The sequence below is a fragment of the Dipodomys ordii genome, unplaced genomic scaffold, assembly GCF_000151885.1.
Source record: "Dipodomys ordii isolate 6190 unplaced genomic scaffold, Dord_2.0 Scaffold3, whole genome shotgun sequence".
NCBI lineage: Eukaryota > Metazoa > Chordata > Mammalia > Rodentia > Heteromyidae > Dipodomys > Dipodomys ordii.
In genome coordinates, this window is record NW_012267219.1 from 16,871,173 (window position 1) to 16,890,601 (window position 19,429).

Sequence of the window (19,429 nt, forward strand, 5' to 3'; positions counted from 1 at the left end):
CCCAAACATCTGTTAGTTCCTGGAATGCTTCCAGCTCATAATCAGCGCACTTGGACTTGTGACTGTCTGCTGAACCTTTCTTTGACTCTTCACATGACTCTTCACATGACTAGCCGTTATTAGTCTTCTAGATTTCTCCCAAACATAACTCTCCAAGGACACTTTCCAGGATTATCATCTATCTAGAGCTCTCTTCCCTTGGTAATTATTCCCTGTTTCATTAAAGGGTACTTGACATGTTCTGTAATTACCTTGTGGAAAAGAGCAAAAATTACTTAGTTTCAGAGGAGCAAAAAATTTCTTTTATAATTTGATCTTTGTTCCCAATGCCCAGACACTTTCTGATACTCAGCACTGGCTGAATATTTCTGAGTATTTGAGGCAAGTACTAAAAAGAGAGTTTAATAAAAAAAAAATAAAAATAAAAAAGATGTTTAGATAAGAGCAGCCAAGGATGAACTGCTCTGGACTTCTGAACTTAAGAACAAGTTAATTAGAATAATCCTTAATAGTATTTTTTACATTGAAATGGTATTTCTCTATCTGTATGAGATAGTAACTTATCAGAATTCAATACATTTAAACAACATATAATCATCAATTTGAGGTAATAAGCTTTTTGCATCACTTCAAATAAATATTCTTATTTTTTGTATTTTGGGAATTGCATACTCTTCTAGTCATTCTGAAATATGTCATATATTATTTTAATCTGCTAAAGAAGATTCAGAAATAGTATCCCCACAGAATTTTAGGAAAGGTTAAAAAGGCACAAGTTGGAAAGATGTTAATTTGAGAACATTTCAGTAGAGGAAATGATCTTCCTTGGTTTATCAGTTTCCAGTGAAAGGGCTGGGGTATTACTCAACCCCCAACATGGCACCAGAAAACAACAATAGCACCTTAAAATTTCTAAAGAGAATGTGTATATCATGTACATATAAAATGTACATATAACTGTAGATCTAGATTATACACATTCCTATACTGTAGCTCTAAAAGTTGTATTTGTTAGGTCTTATGGTTTTTATTCCTCCTCCTTTAAAAAATGACATAGGCTTAATTATTAACATCATCGGAACCATCCATTTTTCAGTAGCCATCTTATTAAATTCTTATGATGTTACAGTCACAAGGCTTGTCTCTATAAAATTATCATCAGAGCTTGTCACCAGGCACAGGAGGTCTAGGGCACATAACTAAGTTTCCTTTATCCACAGAGCACTATCTTCATATTAAGAACGGCTGGGTAAGAGCATCATTGTTGAAGGAAACCATACATTTGGGATAACTTACAATGAGTTTTTCAAATTGGAACATTAATCTGGTATAATGCATTTAAATTTTTAATCTTTATTATCATTTAAAGCATGGTATTTTAAAGGTTAACGAGCTTTATCATGCTTCTGTAATTTTTAGGTGATTACTAGAAGCAGTATTTTGATTTTGAAACTATTACCATAAAGTATCCAGTAGAGTAAGAATTAATATGCCTCTAAGGATGATTAATGCTATAGTGAAAATTCAATAACGGTACCTAATAATGAGTGATATAAGGTAAGTGGTATAAAAGCTGCACATGTGCCCAATGCTTGAAAACAATTGTAGTTGACAGTCAATCTCTGCACCTGTGCATTCATAAATTACATGGGTATTGGGCTTGGATATTTTGGTTTGGGTAGAAAAATTGGATTGCTTTTCAGTTTTAATGGTGACTGAATATTACTCATGCATTATTCACATTATTGAGACTTGTCTATAATAGTGGGGGAAAATACATTTCCTCATTCAAAAGCAATGGCCCAACTTGAGCAACGATCTTTAGAATCAGAAATAAATTCTTACATTGAAACTTTAACCAACCACACAATTCATCATTTTGAAAGCTGTGGTTTTTGAAGCCATTTAGGCTAGAATGCAAAACAGATTCTATTGAACAAATATAAAACTATAGGGAAGAAACCAGGGACTGGAAACAAATTTCAGCTAATCGTATTCTGTTGTGTTTGTGTTTCTTTAAAATTTGGTAGATATTTTGCTTGATGATGCTGGTGATGCAACTGGACATAAGGATGGCCGCAGTGTGAAAATTATAGTCTCTATAAGCAAGGGCTATGGTCGAGCAAAGGTATGCCTTTAAATTCTAAGTTACTAAAAGGTCTGAAATCCTGAGTTGCATGCCTTTCTTCTACTAAATATTCTGTTGGAGGTGTTTGCTTTAGAATTAACTCATTATGTTACACAAAGTATGTAAACAGTGACCATGAGAAATGGCATTACCATACATGTCGAATTGTATCTGAAGTGTATCACATCTTCGTGCTCTGAAACCAAAATTAAGCAGAACTTTTTTCCTTGACATCAACATCTAATTTCCCATCTTATTTATGCCTGTCACCTGTAGACTCTAGGTAGTGTTTGTGATATGTCAGTAGGGTTGACAATCATTTTGGACACAGACTATAAGGTTCAAAAATATTGTTGAGAAAGTGGGGCTATGGCCCAAATGGTAGAGCACAGCCTTGAGCAAAAGAAGCTAAGGGAGAACGCCCAGGCACTAAGTTCAAGCCCAAAGTCTAGCACAAAAAATATGTTGTTGACCTCAGAGAGATATAAATATTCTACCTTAGTACAACATATTACATTGAAGCTGCTTGTCCATATAGATTTTTTTAACCAAGCTCCTCTCTGATTAGGCAAGTCTTTTTTTAAAACTTTTTTATTGTAAAAATACTGTATAAAGGGGTTACAGGTACATGAGTAAGGTAATGTTTCCTATTGAGTATTGTCCCCCTCTTTTATTTTTCCCCCACTATCCCTTCCCTCCCCACCTCCCCAAAGTTATAAAGTTCATTTTCAACATAGTATCTTCTGTATCTCATTGTTACAATGGGTCGGCCTGTATCCTTATTTTAGCATTTTGTTATTTCCCTTCCCTTCCCCAAATTAGAAAAATGTATATACAAGATGCAGGGCACGGGAATCAAACACAGTGACAACAGGGGAAGAACATACAAAAGAAACAAAAACACATAATACATTGAAAATAGCAGGGACAAAGGAAAAAACGTCTGTGTCCCTATCTTGGGGTTCATTTCACTTAGCATCATTTTATATGGTCATATGTACATAGCTTTTGACCTTTTCTGATTGTCTGGTAAGATTATCCTAAATGTATACTAGTTATTGCAAATAAGGGAAACCATCGGACCTATATTTCTTTGGGCCTGGCTTACTTCACTTAATATACTTTTTTCCAAGTCTTTCCATTTCCTAACAAATGGGGCAATGTCATTCTTACTGATGGAGGCATAGCATTCCACAGTGGAATTCTGTGTGTGTGTGTGTGTGTGTGTGTGTGTGTGTGTGTGTGTGTGTGTATCACATTTTCTTGATCCATTCATCTACTGAGGGACATCTGGGTTGGTTCCATATCTTAGCTATGGTGATAATGCTGCAATAAACATAGATGTGCTGGTATAGCTTTACTATGGCCTTGTTTGTAATCATTTGGTTAAATGTAATTAGGCAGGTCTTTTAAGATTTTCATTTTAAATCTTGTTTTTAATTTGGCAACATCACTTGATACTCATTCTTAAAGCTAATATGACACTTTAAGTTGAATGCCTAGTGACTAGCCAAGAAACATATTTGGAAATAATCTAAATATTTGTATCAACTCACAAGAGAAAAAAAAGTCATTTAGAATTTTAAGGTAATTGAAGTAGTTAAGTTTCCACAGTGAGATACCACCTGTGAATTTTTGCATTGAGCAAATGTATCAACGAATCCAACACCATAGGTTTTCTGCTTGAGCTGCATATTTGCCCCTGTTTTTCCCCAGGTGGGTTTTTATGTCTAATAGTCTCACTGAAATCCCAGCTAACTGATTTAAAAGCAGCTGTTTCAAACATTGTGTAAGCATCAATGTTAGCTATATTATGAATATACTGGAAAATAAATTTTCCTGCCTAGAATAATTCTAAAAGCCAATATTTTGGAAGGTTTATATATTTATTTTTCAGATAAATCTTCTTAGACCAGTTGTTTAAGGGTGTTAGGTCTGTCATCACAAGATACCAGATAAAAGGATGGTTACATAACAAAAATATGTTTGCTCTCGTTTCTAGCAGTTAGCAACTCCAAGGTCAAGGTTCTGGCCAATTTAGTTGCTAGTGAGGGCTGTTGCCTTGCATTCCAGATGGCTTCTTGGTCCATTCTCAGCTGGTCTGACCTCAGTGTCTGTGGGAAGGGAAGAGTAGAGCTACCCCAATGTTACTCATCTCATCATGAGCTCATTGCTCATTGGTGCTAAGCTAACACTAATTACCTGATTAGCTCCGAATTCATACTGGGACTAAAGGTTTTTGCATGTGGGATTTTGTGGTGACACAGACATTTTAATGTCTGTAGAAGTAGTGACAAAGCAACACAGTCATTTAGCTGCTGGTTTCTCAACTTTTCTGACTTAGATTACATTGCAAGGATGTTGACTGTTGTTAACTTACAGGGTTAAATATTGCAGATAAAGAAATGGAAGTTTTAGAGCAGTTCAGTGATTTTTCTTAAGGCCACGTTTCTTATTTAGATGGTAGATATGTGTTATAAAATCCATGCCTCTAACCCTTCACTCTAGATTACTCTATCACCCATTAATGTCACTTACTGGGTGACTAGAACCAGAATTATAACACATTAGCTAATTATATCTACTCATGTCGTAATTAGTAGTCTATGTAATTGTTTCTAGGCAACATAAAAGAGATGCTAATTAAATTGGAATTCCTGAATTGTCTACATACCTTCTAGATCTAGAAATTGCTCAAAACCCCATCCAACAACAATATAGATTTGAGATTAATATTTGTAATTTGCCAATATACCTAGTTGGATTAAAGCAGTTCTGTCAGTTCTTACAAGTAGTAGATTTTCTGATAAATTCCATGTTGGACTTGTTTTGTAAATGTGTAAATGCCATTATACCACAGATAATTATTTTTAATTTATTTTTACATTTTTCATTATTATAAGTTGTACAAAGTGAATAATTATTTTTCAAGCTAAATTAGATTTTTAGATAAAAATCCTGAGTTACAGACTTTTTAAACATAAGAATATTAAATAATAAAATGAAGTTCTAGGATTCGTATAGTTATATTCACACATCTAACTATTTCCCTCCCACCACACTGCTTTCCTAAGGATGTGCTCACTATGTTAAAATACAAAGCAGTACTCTCTGACACTTTTCACTTTCCCTTCTTCTGGAAAGGTCTTGAATCAGTGTTCCTTGACAAACCATTTCATTTCATCTCTCTCTTGCTTGTTGTTGTTGATATTGCCATTATTTATTTAGTTCATTGACTAGTTTGCTGGACTACGCTTCTTTGTATATGGACCACTATATTAATATAGATATTGATATATATGTGTTTATGTATTTGTTATCATATATCTGATACTATTGAATCAATGGACTTGATGAATTCTTTGAGCTAAATCACCACCTCCATTAATATGTTTCAGCAGAAAATACATTAATAGCATAAGATACATGGCTTGATTCTATCTTACTTTATTTTGTTCTCATTAAGGACCAGAAGTCTCAGTCATATTTGATAGGATCCATTGGTGTTAGTGGCAAAACCAAATGGGATGTCTTAGATGGAGTAATTAGACGTCTTTTTAAGGTAAGTTGACTTTAATAGGATAGATAGCCAAGTCATGACTATAATCCTAGTAACTCAAGAAGCTGAGATCTAAGGATCTCGTTTCAAAACCAGCCCAGAGAGACAAATCTGAGAGACTCTTCTCAATAATTAACCAGTCAAATGTTGGAAGTAGAGGTATGGCTCAAATGGTAGCATGCCAACTATGAGAAAAAAAATGAACAACAACAACAATAATAATAATTGCATAGATACTTCTGCTTCTCTATTTCAAGTAGAAAAGCTTTCTCTCATAATATTGCTCAATGTTAACATTTGTTATGTTACTCATATATACATTTTAGCAACCGGCTTAATAGCTCCATTACTCTCTGTTTTGCAAATGAATAGAACTTCACTTTCAATTTTTGTGTGTGTGCCATTTTAGGAATATGTGTTCCGAATTGATACATCCTCTAGTCTTGGTCTGAGCTCTGACTGTATTGCTAGCTACTGTATAGGAGACTTAATTAGATCTCATAACCTAGAAGTGCCTGAACTGCTGCCTTGTGGATATCTAGTGGGGGATAATGACGTCATCACTGTGAACCTAAAAGGTAAAAACTAAAGCTCCCTATTAGCTTCTTATTTAGTTCCTCTCCTTTTTGCTTTCTTTCTACCTTCCTTGCTTGCTTCCTTTCTTCCTTCTTTTCTTTCGGTCTCCATTCAGAGTTTCTGATTTACACTATTCATTCAACTTTGTTCTCCACTTTGATGAAATAGCCATGCTTTTCTTTGAAACTTGACATCCTACTAGAAAAATGTAAAATGTAACACAATTACCCTTTTTTCTATTTAGTTGTGAGATGTGAAACTTAGAATACCATTCTGAAGGTGTGCCAAGTCATAGGGAGGAATACAATTTAGGGAACTTCGGTTTCTAGATTTTTCTCCATTCTTGTCTTTCACTAAGTGGGGGAATCAAAAGTATTAATGTGTATTGTGAAATCATATATTCGTCTCTATGTCTTGGATTTAAAAAGATGTGTTCTCAAAAATATTCATTGGGCATAGAGAATGGAACTTGGGAATTGGGATGCTAATCCTTGCTTTCTTTGCTTTGGATGATGTGACTAATTACAGGCTTAATGTCAACCTGAAATTTACCATAGCTGTTTGCTTGTTGATGTTCAAGAATCAAAATGAATCTATATGAACTATGGGTTAATAGAAGGATTCATCAATATTTGATTTTATGATTAACGTGATTGAGTTAGGAACATGAGATACTGTTGCTCTCCCTCATAATTCTTTGCCAAACATCATAGTTTTTAGTCTTCAAAATCTTAAGTGTTTGTGCAGCTGGGATATGTAATGAGAGGAGGAAAGTAATAAAGAGAAGGGAAAATGAGTTGGGGAAAAACAAAGAAATACACATACAGGTACCTGTATAATTATAAATTTCACTTAGGTTTCTATCCTATACTTATACGGATATATCTTGTTTCTCAAAATGACCATACATTTGTGGGTTAGAAATATCAAGATAATTATTTTACAATAACAGCATTCCTATGTATATAAGATTGTTGAGTGACAATGTTTTTAAAAATTGTAGCTTGTGTAAAACAACAAAGATGTTATTTGTTTTTTTTTTCTCCTTCAGGGGTAGAAGAAAACAGTTTGGACAGTTTCGTTTTTGATACACTTATTCCTAAGCCAATTACCCAAAGGTACTTTAACTTGTTGATGGAGCATCACAGAATTATACTCTCAGGACCAAGTGGTACTGGAAAGACCTATTTAGCAAACAAACTTGCTGAATATGTAATAACCAAATCTGGGAGGAAAAAGACAGAAGATGCAATTGCCACTTTCAATGTGGATCACAAGTCAAGTAAGGTAAGTCACAAAATGCTAAGAGAGTTACTGTTATGTACCCATACATTTCTAAAGCTGTCCAATTTTAGGTTTATGTGAGGCTTCCATGTTATACCTAGAAAGATAACCAGAAAGATAACAGAAAACTGAACAATAGTTTATTTCATCTACAACTAATGTCTATGTGCAATACCAATCAGACTGAATATTCTCACCTAGAATATTGGCTATAAAACCTATCCAATACTTTCATCCATGCTGAGTAAAATTAAAAATCCTGGATATAGGAAGTAGTAGAGGGCTGATATTTCCTTATATTAGTTTACTAGTTAAAATGTGAATGCTACCTATAATGCTCATTGGATACTGCAAATATTATAAGCAACAACTTAAGGGAATCCTAAAACAACATGATCATGAGTTAAACTGACCCAGTCATTTGTCTGTGATGAGATACTTGAGATGAGCTGCCTAAGGGAGGAAAGGTTGATTTTGGCCCACAGTTTGAAAGATTCTTGTCCAAGCTTAACTGAATCCATTGCTATGGATCTTGGTGACACAAAGCATCATGGTGAGGGAGGGCATGACAGAGCAAAGCTGCACACATCATGACAGCCAAAAAGCAGAGAGAAAATGAACTTTACAACTTTGCTGGGAGAGGAGGTAGAGGGAGGAGCTGGGAAGGTGGGAAGATAAGGGATGGTAGGGGAAAAACCAAAGGAGGGGGTAACAATGCTCGATAGGAAATGGACTCATTGCCTTGCTCAAGTAACTGTAACCCCTCTATACAGTATGTTTACAATAAAAATATATTTTTTAAAAAGGAGAATGGTCGCAGACAGGATATACCCTTCAAAGACATGCGCCAAATGATACATTGCTTTCAAACAAACCCTACCTCCTAATAGCCAGTTCAATATGAACTTACCCAGGGATTCATCCACTGAGGAGTTTAGCACTTCTCAAAGCCCATCCATGAGGTAGTTACTAAGCTATACCACAGAACATTAGTTAAATTTGTTTTCTACAAACTGTAATTGATGAGGGTATGGTTAGTACTTTCCTGTTGATGAAAAGTTATCTGTCCACAGAGGAAAAGGATAATAAATGTTGTTAACTAGATGTTTTTTTCTTTAAGTCTTTAAGACTAAGCTATTGCAGCATCGAGGGCCCATTATTGCACATTCATTTTATTTTCTTATCTACAGAATGGAGAAAAAAGTAGGACTGAGGTAGGCCCAGATAAGTGTGTGTGTGTGTGTGTGTGTGTGTGTGTGTGTGTGTGTATGGCGATGAAGGAGAGACAGGCAAACAGTCAGAGGTAAAGCATCAAAAGTAGATATTGCTGTATAGTTTATTTAGTTACTAATCATAGCCCTTGCTCCTAATGAAACTTTCTTGCACAAACACATGCAGATACATGCACACACTTTTGTTCAAAATTGTCTTATAGATCTCCTCAAAGGTTCAATGACACTCATAGAACATAAGACAATATCTTAACAGTGAAGTAAGTGCAGTCCATGGGTTGCAAATAATGCTTTGGAATTCAGCACTAATCAAACAGAGGTTCAAACACTCATTGCCATGAAGGAGGGTCCTCGACCTGTGGTAGGAAGAACACTTGGCTCTTCTCTAAGCTGAAGGCAGAAGTGCACAATTGTTTCCTTGTTGTATTGCCTTCTGTGATCCTGTCTCCTCATAGCTTTACACAGAAGCCTTCGAACAACAGTCTAGCTTTCTTTTCAGCCACAGAAGATGAAAGGATTTTGAGATCTCTTATGCATCCTTTGTCTTCTCTTTGGCTTTTCCTCAATACTGATATATACATCTTTTGATTTTTTTAAACAATTGTGAGAAAATAAGTAAATAGATGTGTTAAAGGAGTCCAAAATTTTTGATAAAGGTAGAAATCACTTGATATCAAGGTTTGAATTAATTTCAAGCTTCATTTGATAGATTTTGACACAATGAAATGAAACAGGTGATTTCTACTAATAAAATGCACATAAAACCATCATCTATTCTTTCAATTTTCATTCAGATAAAGATTTTGCACTTAAGAAAGACTGTTAATGAGCTTCTGTCCTTTGAAATTTTTCTGTTAAATATTTTGAATACTTTCATTTTTAGCTTTTTCAGAAAAAAATATGTATACTATTATTAGATCAGTTTGGTTGATGTTGCAAAATGATGCTAACATAAAGCATTGCCAAGAGTGTTTGAATGGAACGAACAGTGCTAGGAAACAGCGATAGGAAGAATGAATCATGTGGCATTTATCACAAGAAGGCACAAAACACCAAGTGTTTATTGTTCCTTTCTCCTTATTAGATGTGAATGAGCTGTCAATAATGCTGGATACAGAGAATGTGGCTGTTTTATTTTTTTCCCCTAAGTTAACAGAAGATTCTCAGGATTTTTTTTCCCCTAGGTGGGTGTGGGTGTAAGTGAGGATGATATTAAAAAAAAGAGAGAAAAAGAGTGACAAGTCGAGATTGTGTTAGGGGTGGCTGCTCACCCTGCAGAAAAACTGAAATAAAATGCTAATCAGGCATGAAATAATAAATCCTTTCCCTAGTAATACAGAGCTATGTAATGGCTAATATGTTTCATGCTGTGCTATGGAACTCACGGAAGAGATACAGGCTCCATTCCCGTGAAAGCTTGCTGATTAAAATCCAAACAATAAAAAAAAAACTTTTCATAGTTTTGGTCCCTTTGAATTTTACATTCTGTTCCTTTTCATACACTTCACGCACTCACTCAAGATGCCAGCTGGAATATTTTGATGGAGAGCAATGCCTATGAGCAATTATACTTTGTGACATTTGATAGAACAGACCCAGGAGGATAGAGATGGATTCTATAAAGAATATGTGGCCAGCTGAAGCCACTTGGAATAATAGGGAGGAAGGATCAGTTAGACTTGGCAGATTCATTTTTAGTATGTCTAGAGTCACAATCTGAGAAAACATGATCTACAGTGTTTATATTACAGTGATATTTTGTGTGTACTTTGAAGCTTATAGATACGGGATTCACCTCATTGCCATTGTCCCATCCGGTACATTGTGACATTGTGTGTGTGTGTGTGTGTGTGTGTGTGTGTGTGTGTGTGTGTTCTTCATCACTCTGTATAGACGAGAAACATTTTATTGCTATGTGTTAAGTACAGGAATCAGAGTAAAGATTATAAAGGCACTCAAGGGGAGTCTAGATAAAACCTGTAAGTGATATGATAAAGTTCTTGTGTCTCTTTGTACATCTGATGAATCCATAGCTTTCATTAGATTCCCAAGGATCTACTACTTCTCTCTAGAGGAAAGAGAACAACATGACACTCTCTTTACTGGCTCCATTTGTCCAAACTCATCCAGGGACTGCCTAATTACCAGTCATTGTCTCTGTTCTTCCCAGCTTGTTTACAAGCAGTGTGTTGCTGCAGTTGATTTTTTTTCATAGAAATTCTTCTGGTTTTCCTAATTATTACTTCTTATTTACTCCCTCCTTGTTTAGTAAGTTTTTCTAAATCTCCTTTCTTGAGTGATCTTTCTTCAGATACCATGAATGAAAATATAGTCCAACATTCTATTTTCTCTCACTCCTGTTCTCCTCTGGAAGATTTTTTTTCAGGGTTTCAAAAACATGACTCTTTCAGCTATGAAAAAGGCATCAGAAGTCTGTTCCTATCCTTTCCCATTCATCCTTATCTTGATCACCTTCCCGCCCATTTGGACATCTACAGGTGTTTCTCACTTTTTTTTTCATGATTTCCTTGAATTGGCTTTCATTCATTTGCAAATTTTCCCATTCTCATTTTTGAAAATAAGAGTATATTTTTATATTTTAAAATACTATCCCATTATACTATGCTTGGGTGCTTTCTGCACCCAAGCAAAAACTGTTCCTTGTTATGTAGCACTGTTCCTTGTTCTGATCCATAGTGTCTCTTGGATTAAACAGTTTCAGTATTTTTCCTGGTCTATCCCTTTCCTTTGCAGTATATTTGCTGTACACTTAAATGACAATTTTATCTTGGTAACATCCCAGAATATTCAGTGTTTCTACCTTGTCAACTGGAAAAGTCCAGTGATCTCATCCATCATTTAAGCTTGTGAAATAAATCCCTTTCCATTTTATGTAACCCTCGACTTTCATAAAACTTACTTGGACTTGTCTACATGGACATCATGTTTTCATGTTTCTTACTTTGGTTGTTCTTTTTTCTGTTTGGAAAGTTCTCTTATTTGTTAAGCATACAAATATTACTTAAACATAAAAATTAAGGGTTATTAGCAAATTGTACTTCTACTGCAGAATCTTGAAGAAGCTAGGCCTACTGATTAGTCTTTACATGCTTTAAAACAACCTCTTTGATCTATGCAAGCAATATATTGTTCACTGTTAATTACAGCTACATCCCTAGCCATATAAGGAATAAGCTCTTTGAATACTTTTTTTTTTTTTTTTGTCCAGTCGTGAGGCCTGAACTCTAGGCCTGGGTGCTGTCCCTCAGCTCTACAGCTCAAGGCTAGCACTCTACCACTTGAGGCACAATGCCACTTCCGGCTTTTTTTTCTTTTTGCTTATATGGTGCTGGGGAATTGAACCCAGGGCCTCATGTATGCAAGGCAAGCACTTTACCACTGAGCCACCTTCCCAGCCACTTGAATACTTTTTTTAAAAATATTAATCAATCATTATATCTTCACCTTTATGTTTCTTTTGATAAATAAATTACTCTCCCCTACTGACAAGAGATAAAAAATATCAGTGACGCACAGTTATTTGTATGGCAAAATCCAATTTCCTCTGCATGGATCCCTAGTTTTCTCCCGTTTTTTTTTTTTTTTTCTTTCTTCCATTGTGTACAGGGCTACAATATGCTATATTTTCCTGAAACACCAGAATCTTCTGGAAACACATCACATACTCACACTTTCCAGTACTTTTTATTCTTTAGGTTTATTTTCCCTCCTTGGGCTAGAGGCAGAGCTCAAACATTGCTACAACACCTGTCTAGGAAGAATGAAGTTCTGAGTTCCAACCCCAGTACCACCAGTGGGGAAAAATTCCTTCACTGCATGAACCTTGCAGCCAGTCAGACACTTGCCCTGAGCTCCTTTGTGGCATTCTGTACTCATTATGTGGTTGGGATGCAGTTTTGAGGATGTTTCTTTGCTGATCAACAGTTCAGGTCTACAAAGAAATTAGGTTTTATCTTTTAATCCTTTGTGCCAATGTACATGAAACAAAAGTGTTTGGTAATAGTGTGCTACGATAATGAAAATTCAATTGGGCTTTTCCTCATCATTCATTTCAAATGCTTCCTGTCCATGATGTCTGTTAGACTCCTCTGGTTAGACCTGACCGCTCTGTCATGTATAGATCTCCACTACTCCTTCTGATCATAACTTATGAGCGTGCCTACCGCTTTCCTTAAACTCTAGCAGCATATTCTCCACTACAGTCATCACAATATTATATTAAAGTGGTTAAATATACATAGATTTTTCATACTTAATATGACATTTAGAATCCTTAATATGACGTTTAGAATCCACAGGCTAAACACTCAGATTACCCTTTTCAAACTTCCTTTTCTAGAAAAGTATTTATGTACTTTGTAATGAATAGTTAAACTTACTTGAATTCTATCGCAAAATGAAGAACGTTTTCTTACTTTTGTACTTCACAGGGCAAGGTTGTTGTTTTTTTCCAAGGTTTAAAGCATCAAACAGTATATGTGAATATTTTTGAAAGAATGCATGACTTAATATAAGTAGATGAGTGATAGATGCTAAAAATATGTTTGAAATAATATATAATAATAAAATTCTGGGCTTAAATATTCTGAGGTTAAATTAAATTGTTCAGGCCATTTAATATATATTTTTCTACATTCTCTGTTGAAGGCCACATGATAAAGTTTATATTTGACTAAAACTCACCCCTACCTTCTTCCTATCAGCTCTTGTTTCATCTCCTGTACTTTTAGTTCTAACCGTAGTTTTATCTCTAGAACAAGGTAGCACCTAGAGACCGAGAATAAGTAGTTCACATATTTAACTGGCTGCCAAAATTAGGATCATGAAAATTAAAAAAAAAAGAGCAAGATTTACAAATTGAAAGTGTCATTGTAAATATGCAAATACTATGGAAATGCTTTTACTGATTAGGATAATTCTAAAAACCTAATTATGTTCCTGGCATACCCATCTGTGAGAATAGTCAATTAGAGAACTGGTTATCATATTTAGATTAAAAATTATTAGAGAGGAATAATACCTGTAAAGGGACCAAGAAGAATAAGAAATCCTAAATGCTGATATTAAATGACAGTGAAATACAACAGATATTTAATTTTGCAGTTGTCAGGTGCCAGTGGCTCATGCCTGTAATCCTTTCTACTCAGGAAGTTGAGATATGAGTATCTTGGTGCAAATGCAGCATAGATAGAAGAATCTGTGAGACTATTATCTCCAATTAGCCATCAAAATGCCAGAAATGGAGCTGTGGCTCAAGTGGTAGAGTGCTAACCTTGAACAGAAAGCCAAACAGGAGCATAATACCCTGAGTTCAAATTCTAGTATCAGCCCACATAAAAATAAATAAATAAATAAATAGCAATAGTTGCTTATATACTACAAATAAATGAATAATTGTCCCTGGTTTTATCAGGCTCCACTATTAGTTGCAACTCATCTACATGAACTGAAATTGAAACATGCTGTGTCAGTGTTAGTTGAGAGTTGCCATTTTGGATTTACTCTGTCATTGAAATATTATAAATTTAGTAAAAATCTGCTTCAGTTACTGAAACATCAATAGTAAAAATGAAGTCACACTATGTTATGATTTGTTATATGATTTCATATCTAGACCTATAAAATGAGTTTGTTGTTTTATATTTGCTGCTGGTAAGGGCTCCTCTTTTTGTGCTTTCTCTTTTCTTAAAGAAATACTTTCAAGGTTGAATGCTTTTTACTTTATGGAATGTTTTTATAGCAATAAAATAATCTATAATTTTAATGAAAAAATGGATAAAATATATAGTATGTGATTTCAAAATATTGCTTGTCCTTGATATAGAATCATCTTTTATGTAATCTTTTTTTTAAGGAATTGCAGCAGTATCTAGCTAACCTGGCTGAACAGTGCAGTGCTGATAATAATGGCGCAGAGCTCCCAGTTGTAATAATTCTTGATAATCTCCATCATGTGGGTTCTTTAGGTGATATCTTCAATGGTTTCCTCAACTGTAAATACAACAAATGGTACGCTCATAAAATTTGAAAATACGATGATATTATTTGACTTCTTATACCAATTTATATTTTAAGACATGTACTGGATGCCCTTAATTTCAGAACCGCTAATCACTATTACTACATATTTCCCACAACCCATTCCCTAAAATGTCTATTCATTCAGTACTATGTCCTTGTCACTTTTATGCTGATCTGTGCTCCTCCAGATGTGCTGATAGTGTTCTGGAAGGATACTATCAAGGATGGAACAGTTTTAATCAGGCAAAAGTAATAACTAGAAGGACATTTTAGAAGTAGAGTTTCAAGCTCAGTATATCAAAATCTAAATTCAACTTTTATCTAGAGATACAATTAATCTGTTCAACCATGGATCCCTTGTCACATTTTTACAATTTCCTTGTGAAAATGAAAAAATAGCAGTGCGGCATTAAACAACTGAAAACCCACTAAAATTCATTGTAGCATGGTTTCTAAAGAAAGGACATATAAGAACAATATACAAGCAACAGACATATTTGCCTTAGGGTGCTAAATATTTTAATTAATCTCTTCTAGTGATAAAAACCATTATAAATAGATCAGCATAAAGAATAAAAGCAGAACACAAATCTTCTCCTGTTATTAAAAGCCTATAAAAGTTATGAAATTCCAAAAGAAAAGTGATGAATGGATTTGATTATAAGTAAAAGAATTGTAAAATGTTAGAGTGGGAAGTACCATTATGATTATGCTATCCAACCTCTCTACTTTATCGATGAGTAAACTAGAGTATGCTCAGGGAGAGAATATGATTCCCATTTAGGTAGGGGCGGGGGGAGTGTAGTTGTGGAGATGGAAGGGAAGGGATAGTAGGGGAAAAACTAAGGAGGAGACAACAATGCTTGATAAGAAATGTACTCATTACCTTGCTCATGTAACTGTAACCCCTCCTCTGTACAGCACTTTCACAATAAAAAACTATTTAATAAAAAAAAGAAAAAAAAAAGAAAATGATTCCCCTCGATGTTAGAGCTAGAATTAGAACTTCCAGTAGTAATTTCCAGCTCAGTCATCTTGGTCATTTTCCACGCTAACATTGCAAAATGACCCCTTTAAAATGACTGTTAAAATGGACTAATCCATCTGAGCTCTGGTGGCTTAAAGCCATCCCAAGCAGAAAAGTCTGTGTAATACTATCTCCAAAATAACCAGCAGAAAACAAAAATGGAGGTGTGACTCAAGTGGTAGACTATGGGCCAAACAAGCTAAGTCCGTGACACTCAGTTTAAATCTTAGTGCCATTAAAATAAAGGAATAATCTATATTTTATAAGTGTTTTCCATGAGTTTTATTGTATTAATCAGTTCTGCTTGTACACCTAAATTTTCTATGCTGTATTTTCATAGTCCATATATTATTGGAACAATGAATCAGGGAGTTTCTTCATCACCAAATCTAGAATTGCATCACAATTTCAGGTAAAGTTGAAGGATTTCTTTTCCTTCCTTCCTTGTTTCCTTCCTTGTTTCCTTCCTTCCTTCCATCCTTCCTTCTTTCCTTCATTCCTTCCATCCATCCTCCTTCCCTTTCTTCCTTCCTCCCTCCCTCTGAAGTCCCTTCTTCAATCCCTCTCTTCCTTCCTTCCTTGGTATTATTTCCTTCTTTGTTTGTTGGTGGTTATTTTTCTATTTGTTCATTGACAAATCTTGCCAATATTTACCTCTACTGTGAGGCTAATTCTCATTTCTGTGACTCTCTTTTTTTCAAGCAGACATATTGTGCTCATCAAAAGTGTTTCTTCAAGAAGAATGGCTTTTAGAGAGTAGAATGTTTCCCCTCCTCCAAGGGGCCCTGGCTCAAGTAGAGCATTTCTCTTCTAAGTGTGAGAAATGTGAAGAGTTCCTACTTCAGGATTTGAGATTTTCCTTTAGGAGGGCACTCAGCATGTAGACTCCCACTTACCTCTGCTGCACTTGAGCTTCCCTTAAGCTCTGAAAAATGGAGTCTTTGCATAATAACTCTAGTGCTAATAAACTTCTCAACACCGGGCAGCCTTAAAGGATGGACGGACTTACACTAGGATCATTAGTACTTTAGATTTGAATTGAAATAACTGTGAAATTAAAATTTTAATCCATATAACATTTTCTGATTTTTTTTCTTTTTGTAGATGGGTATTATGTGCAAACCACACAGAACCTGTGAAAGGCTTTTTAGAGAGATACCTTCGAAGGAAACTGGTAGAGATGGAAATTGAAAAGAATATACGGAATAATGACCTGGTTAAAATCATAGATTGGATTCCAAAGACGTGGCATCATCTCAATAGTTTTTTAGAAACACATAGTTCTTCTGATGTTACCATTGGTGAGTTCCAAAATGACAATATGCCATTTTCCAAGAACAGAGAGTACTTGATAAAGACAGCCAGATTGGATGATAAAAAATAACAAGCAAAGCCAATGTGTTCAAAGCATCCAAAGATTGAGGGTTTTTTTCCCCTTTCTAAAAGCTTGCCTTCTAAGTTTTCTGCCTTGGATTAGATTCATTTTATTCTGACAATTATTACTAAAATATTACTGAAATCAAGTAAGGTTGATAGAGACAATTTTCTAAAAATCATAGTCATTCAAAATTAATAGTATATTTAGGGTACAAAAGCATTATAGTGACCAGCTTATATTAAATGCAGTTGTGAGAGAAGATTTTAGTTAGCCATCATTTGGATGATTGTAAGTAGTTTGGATGATGTCAGCATAGCTGAATTTTGCATTGTAAAATGTGGCAAGTTGACTGCATTGCGACTTTTATTATCACTCCTAGCTCTGATATGCTGTGCTTTGTAGTAATATTTTATGTGAATAAAAAAGAGAGGCCAGGAGATTGTGTCTTCAGTAAATGTATTTTTTAAATAATCTGCCTGGCCAACGTAGCAATTTTCTAGTCCTATAAGCAATATCTCACCTCTGCCATTTTATAATATTCCTCAAATATATTTTGTTATTTATGTCTTCTCAGGTCCTAGACTTTTTCTTCCCTGCCCTATGGATGTAGAAGGTTCTAGAGTATGGTTCATGGATCTCTGGAACTATTCTTTGGTACCATATATTCTAGAGGCAGTGAGAGAAGGTCTTCAGGTAGAGTATTTAATTTGCATTATTGTTTAAAAATAAATAAAATGTTCATTCTTGTTTTTTATCAGTCATGGGGCTTGAACTTTGGGCCTGAGCTCTGCCCCTCCACTCTTCGGCTCAAGGCTAGCGCTCTACCACTTGAGCCACAGTGCCACATCCAGTTTTCTCGTGGTTTATTGGCAATAACAGTTTCACAGCTTTTCCTACCCAGGCTGGCTTTGAACCACCATCCTCAGATCTCAGCCTCCTGAGTAGCTAGGATTACAGGCGTGAGCCACCGGCGCCTGGTTGTTAATGTTCATTCTTTTTAACACAAAGAACCCTTATTTCTTTGGATGTTTATACAATTAAAATGCAAATAAAGAAGAGCGACTAACATGCATATTCGTATATTAGGACAAGAGATATATAAGAGAAAAAGGAAACCATTCTTCCAGCAATGACATCTTTCACTTGCAAGCTAACAATCACTTGCAAGATACACTTACTTTTAAAAGAAAACTCCAAATTCTAAGGAAGGTAGTGGACATCTTGTTTAAGCAGGACTCTGCTGATTCTCCCACCTATTTTGCATCATGAGGCCCTATAACCAAACCTTTTGTGCATAGTTCACTAACATGTGAAATAATGTCATTAATAGGAAACTCATCTTTCTTCAGCAAAATAGCTTATCTGCTTCCCCCGCCCCTCCCCCCCCCCATCAGTCTTGAGGGTTACTTAAAGGGGATTTGAAATTTCATGGAATTGTAGGCTGAAAAAAACACTTCTAATATTTAGATTATATAATCACCCAACTTATTATGCAGGAATCCAATCTCCTTTCATCCCTCCCCCGGGTATTTAGGCAGTTTGGGCTTAGATGAAGTTTGGCTTAAGATGAAGCTCATATTTGGCAAATTCTGTCCTCTTCAATACTGTGTCAAGTCTTTCTTTTACTAACTGGAAATTGGTCCTCCATTGTTTTCCTCCTTTCCTTCCCTTGCATTGTCTTGCGTCTTGATCTAGTAGGGTGGCATGGTGGTGTTTAGAACAATCAAGAGATTGCTAGCATCATGATGAATGTGAAGATACTCTGAATACTCAGAGACAAAGTTAAGATGCTAAAAATTGTATTAATCATTTTTGTTTCAGATTTAAACAACTCAGTTTCACGTTTTTAAGGATAAGAGCAAATCTCTAACTCTGTGTGTGTGTGTGTGTGTGTGTGTTAATACTAGGGCTTGAATTCAGGACCTCGGCTCTACTACTTAACTTTTAAACTCAAGACTGATACTCTACCACTTGAGCCACAGCTCTACTTTTGGCTTTTTTGGAGGTTAATTAGTGGTAAGAGTCTCACAGAATATCCTGCCTGGCTGGCTTGAAACTGCTTTCCTCAGATCTCAGACTCCTTAAATGGGATCACAGACATGTACTATCAGGGCCCTCAGTAACACTTTAGTTTGTTAAAAAGGGAAGTAAAAGATGATGACAATGGTTTTTAGTTTTCAAATATAATCAAGTGATTTTTTTT

General features: G+C 35.2%; 1 protein-coding gene across 3 annotated transcripts in view; it reads left to right on the forward strand.

Annotated features, from left to right (window-relative positions):
• Nav3 (neuron navigator 3) overlaps positions 1-19,429 on the forward strand; it is a 287,020-nt gene that overhangs the window by 259,850 nt on the left and 7,741 nt on the right. For all 3 annotated transcript variants that reach the window (XM_013019548.1, XM_013019554.1, XM_013019559.1), the window contains 8 exons: positions 2,031-2,128; positions 5,595-5,690; positions 6,097-6,265; positions 7,315-7,550; positions 14,655-14,809; positions 16,189-16,260; positions 16,953-17,149; positions 17,801-17,919. In XM_013019548.1, the coding sequence (XP_012875002.1) occupies positions 2,031-2,128; positions 5,595-5,690; positions 6,097-6,265; positions 7,315-7,550; positions 14,655-14,809; positions 16,189-16,260; positions 16,953-17,149; positions 17,801-17,919 (1,142 nt within the window). The remainder of the gene's footprint in view (positions 1-2,030; positions 2,129-5,594; positions 5,691-6,096; positions 6,266-7,314; positions 7,551-14,654; positions 14,810-16,188; positions 16,261-16,952; positions 17,150-17,800; positions 17,920-19,429) is intronic.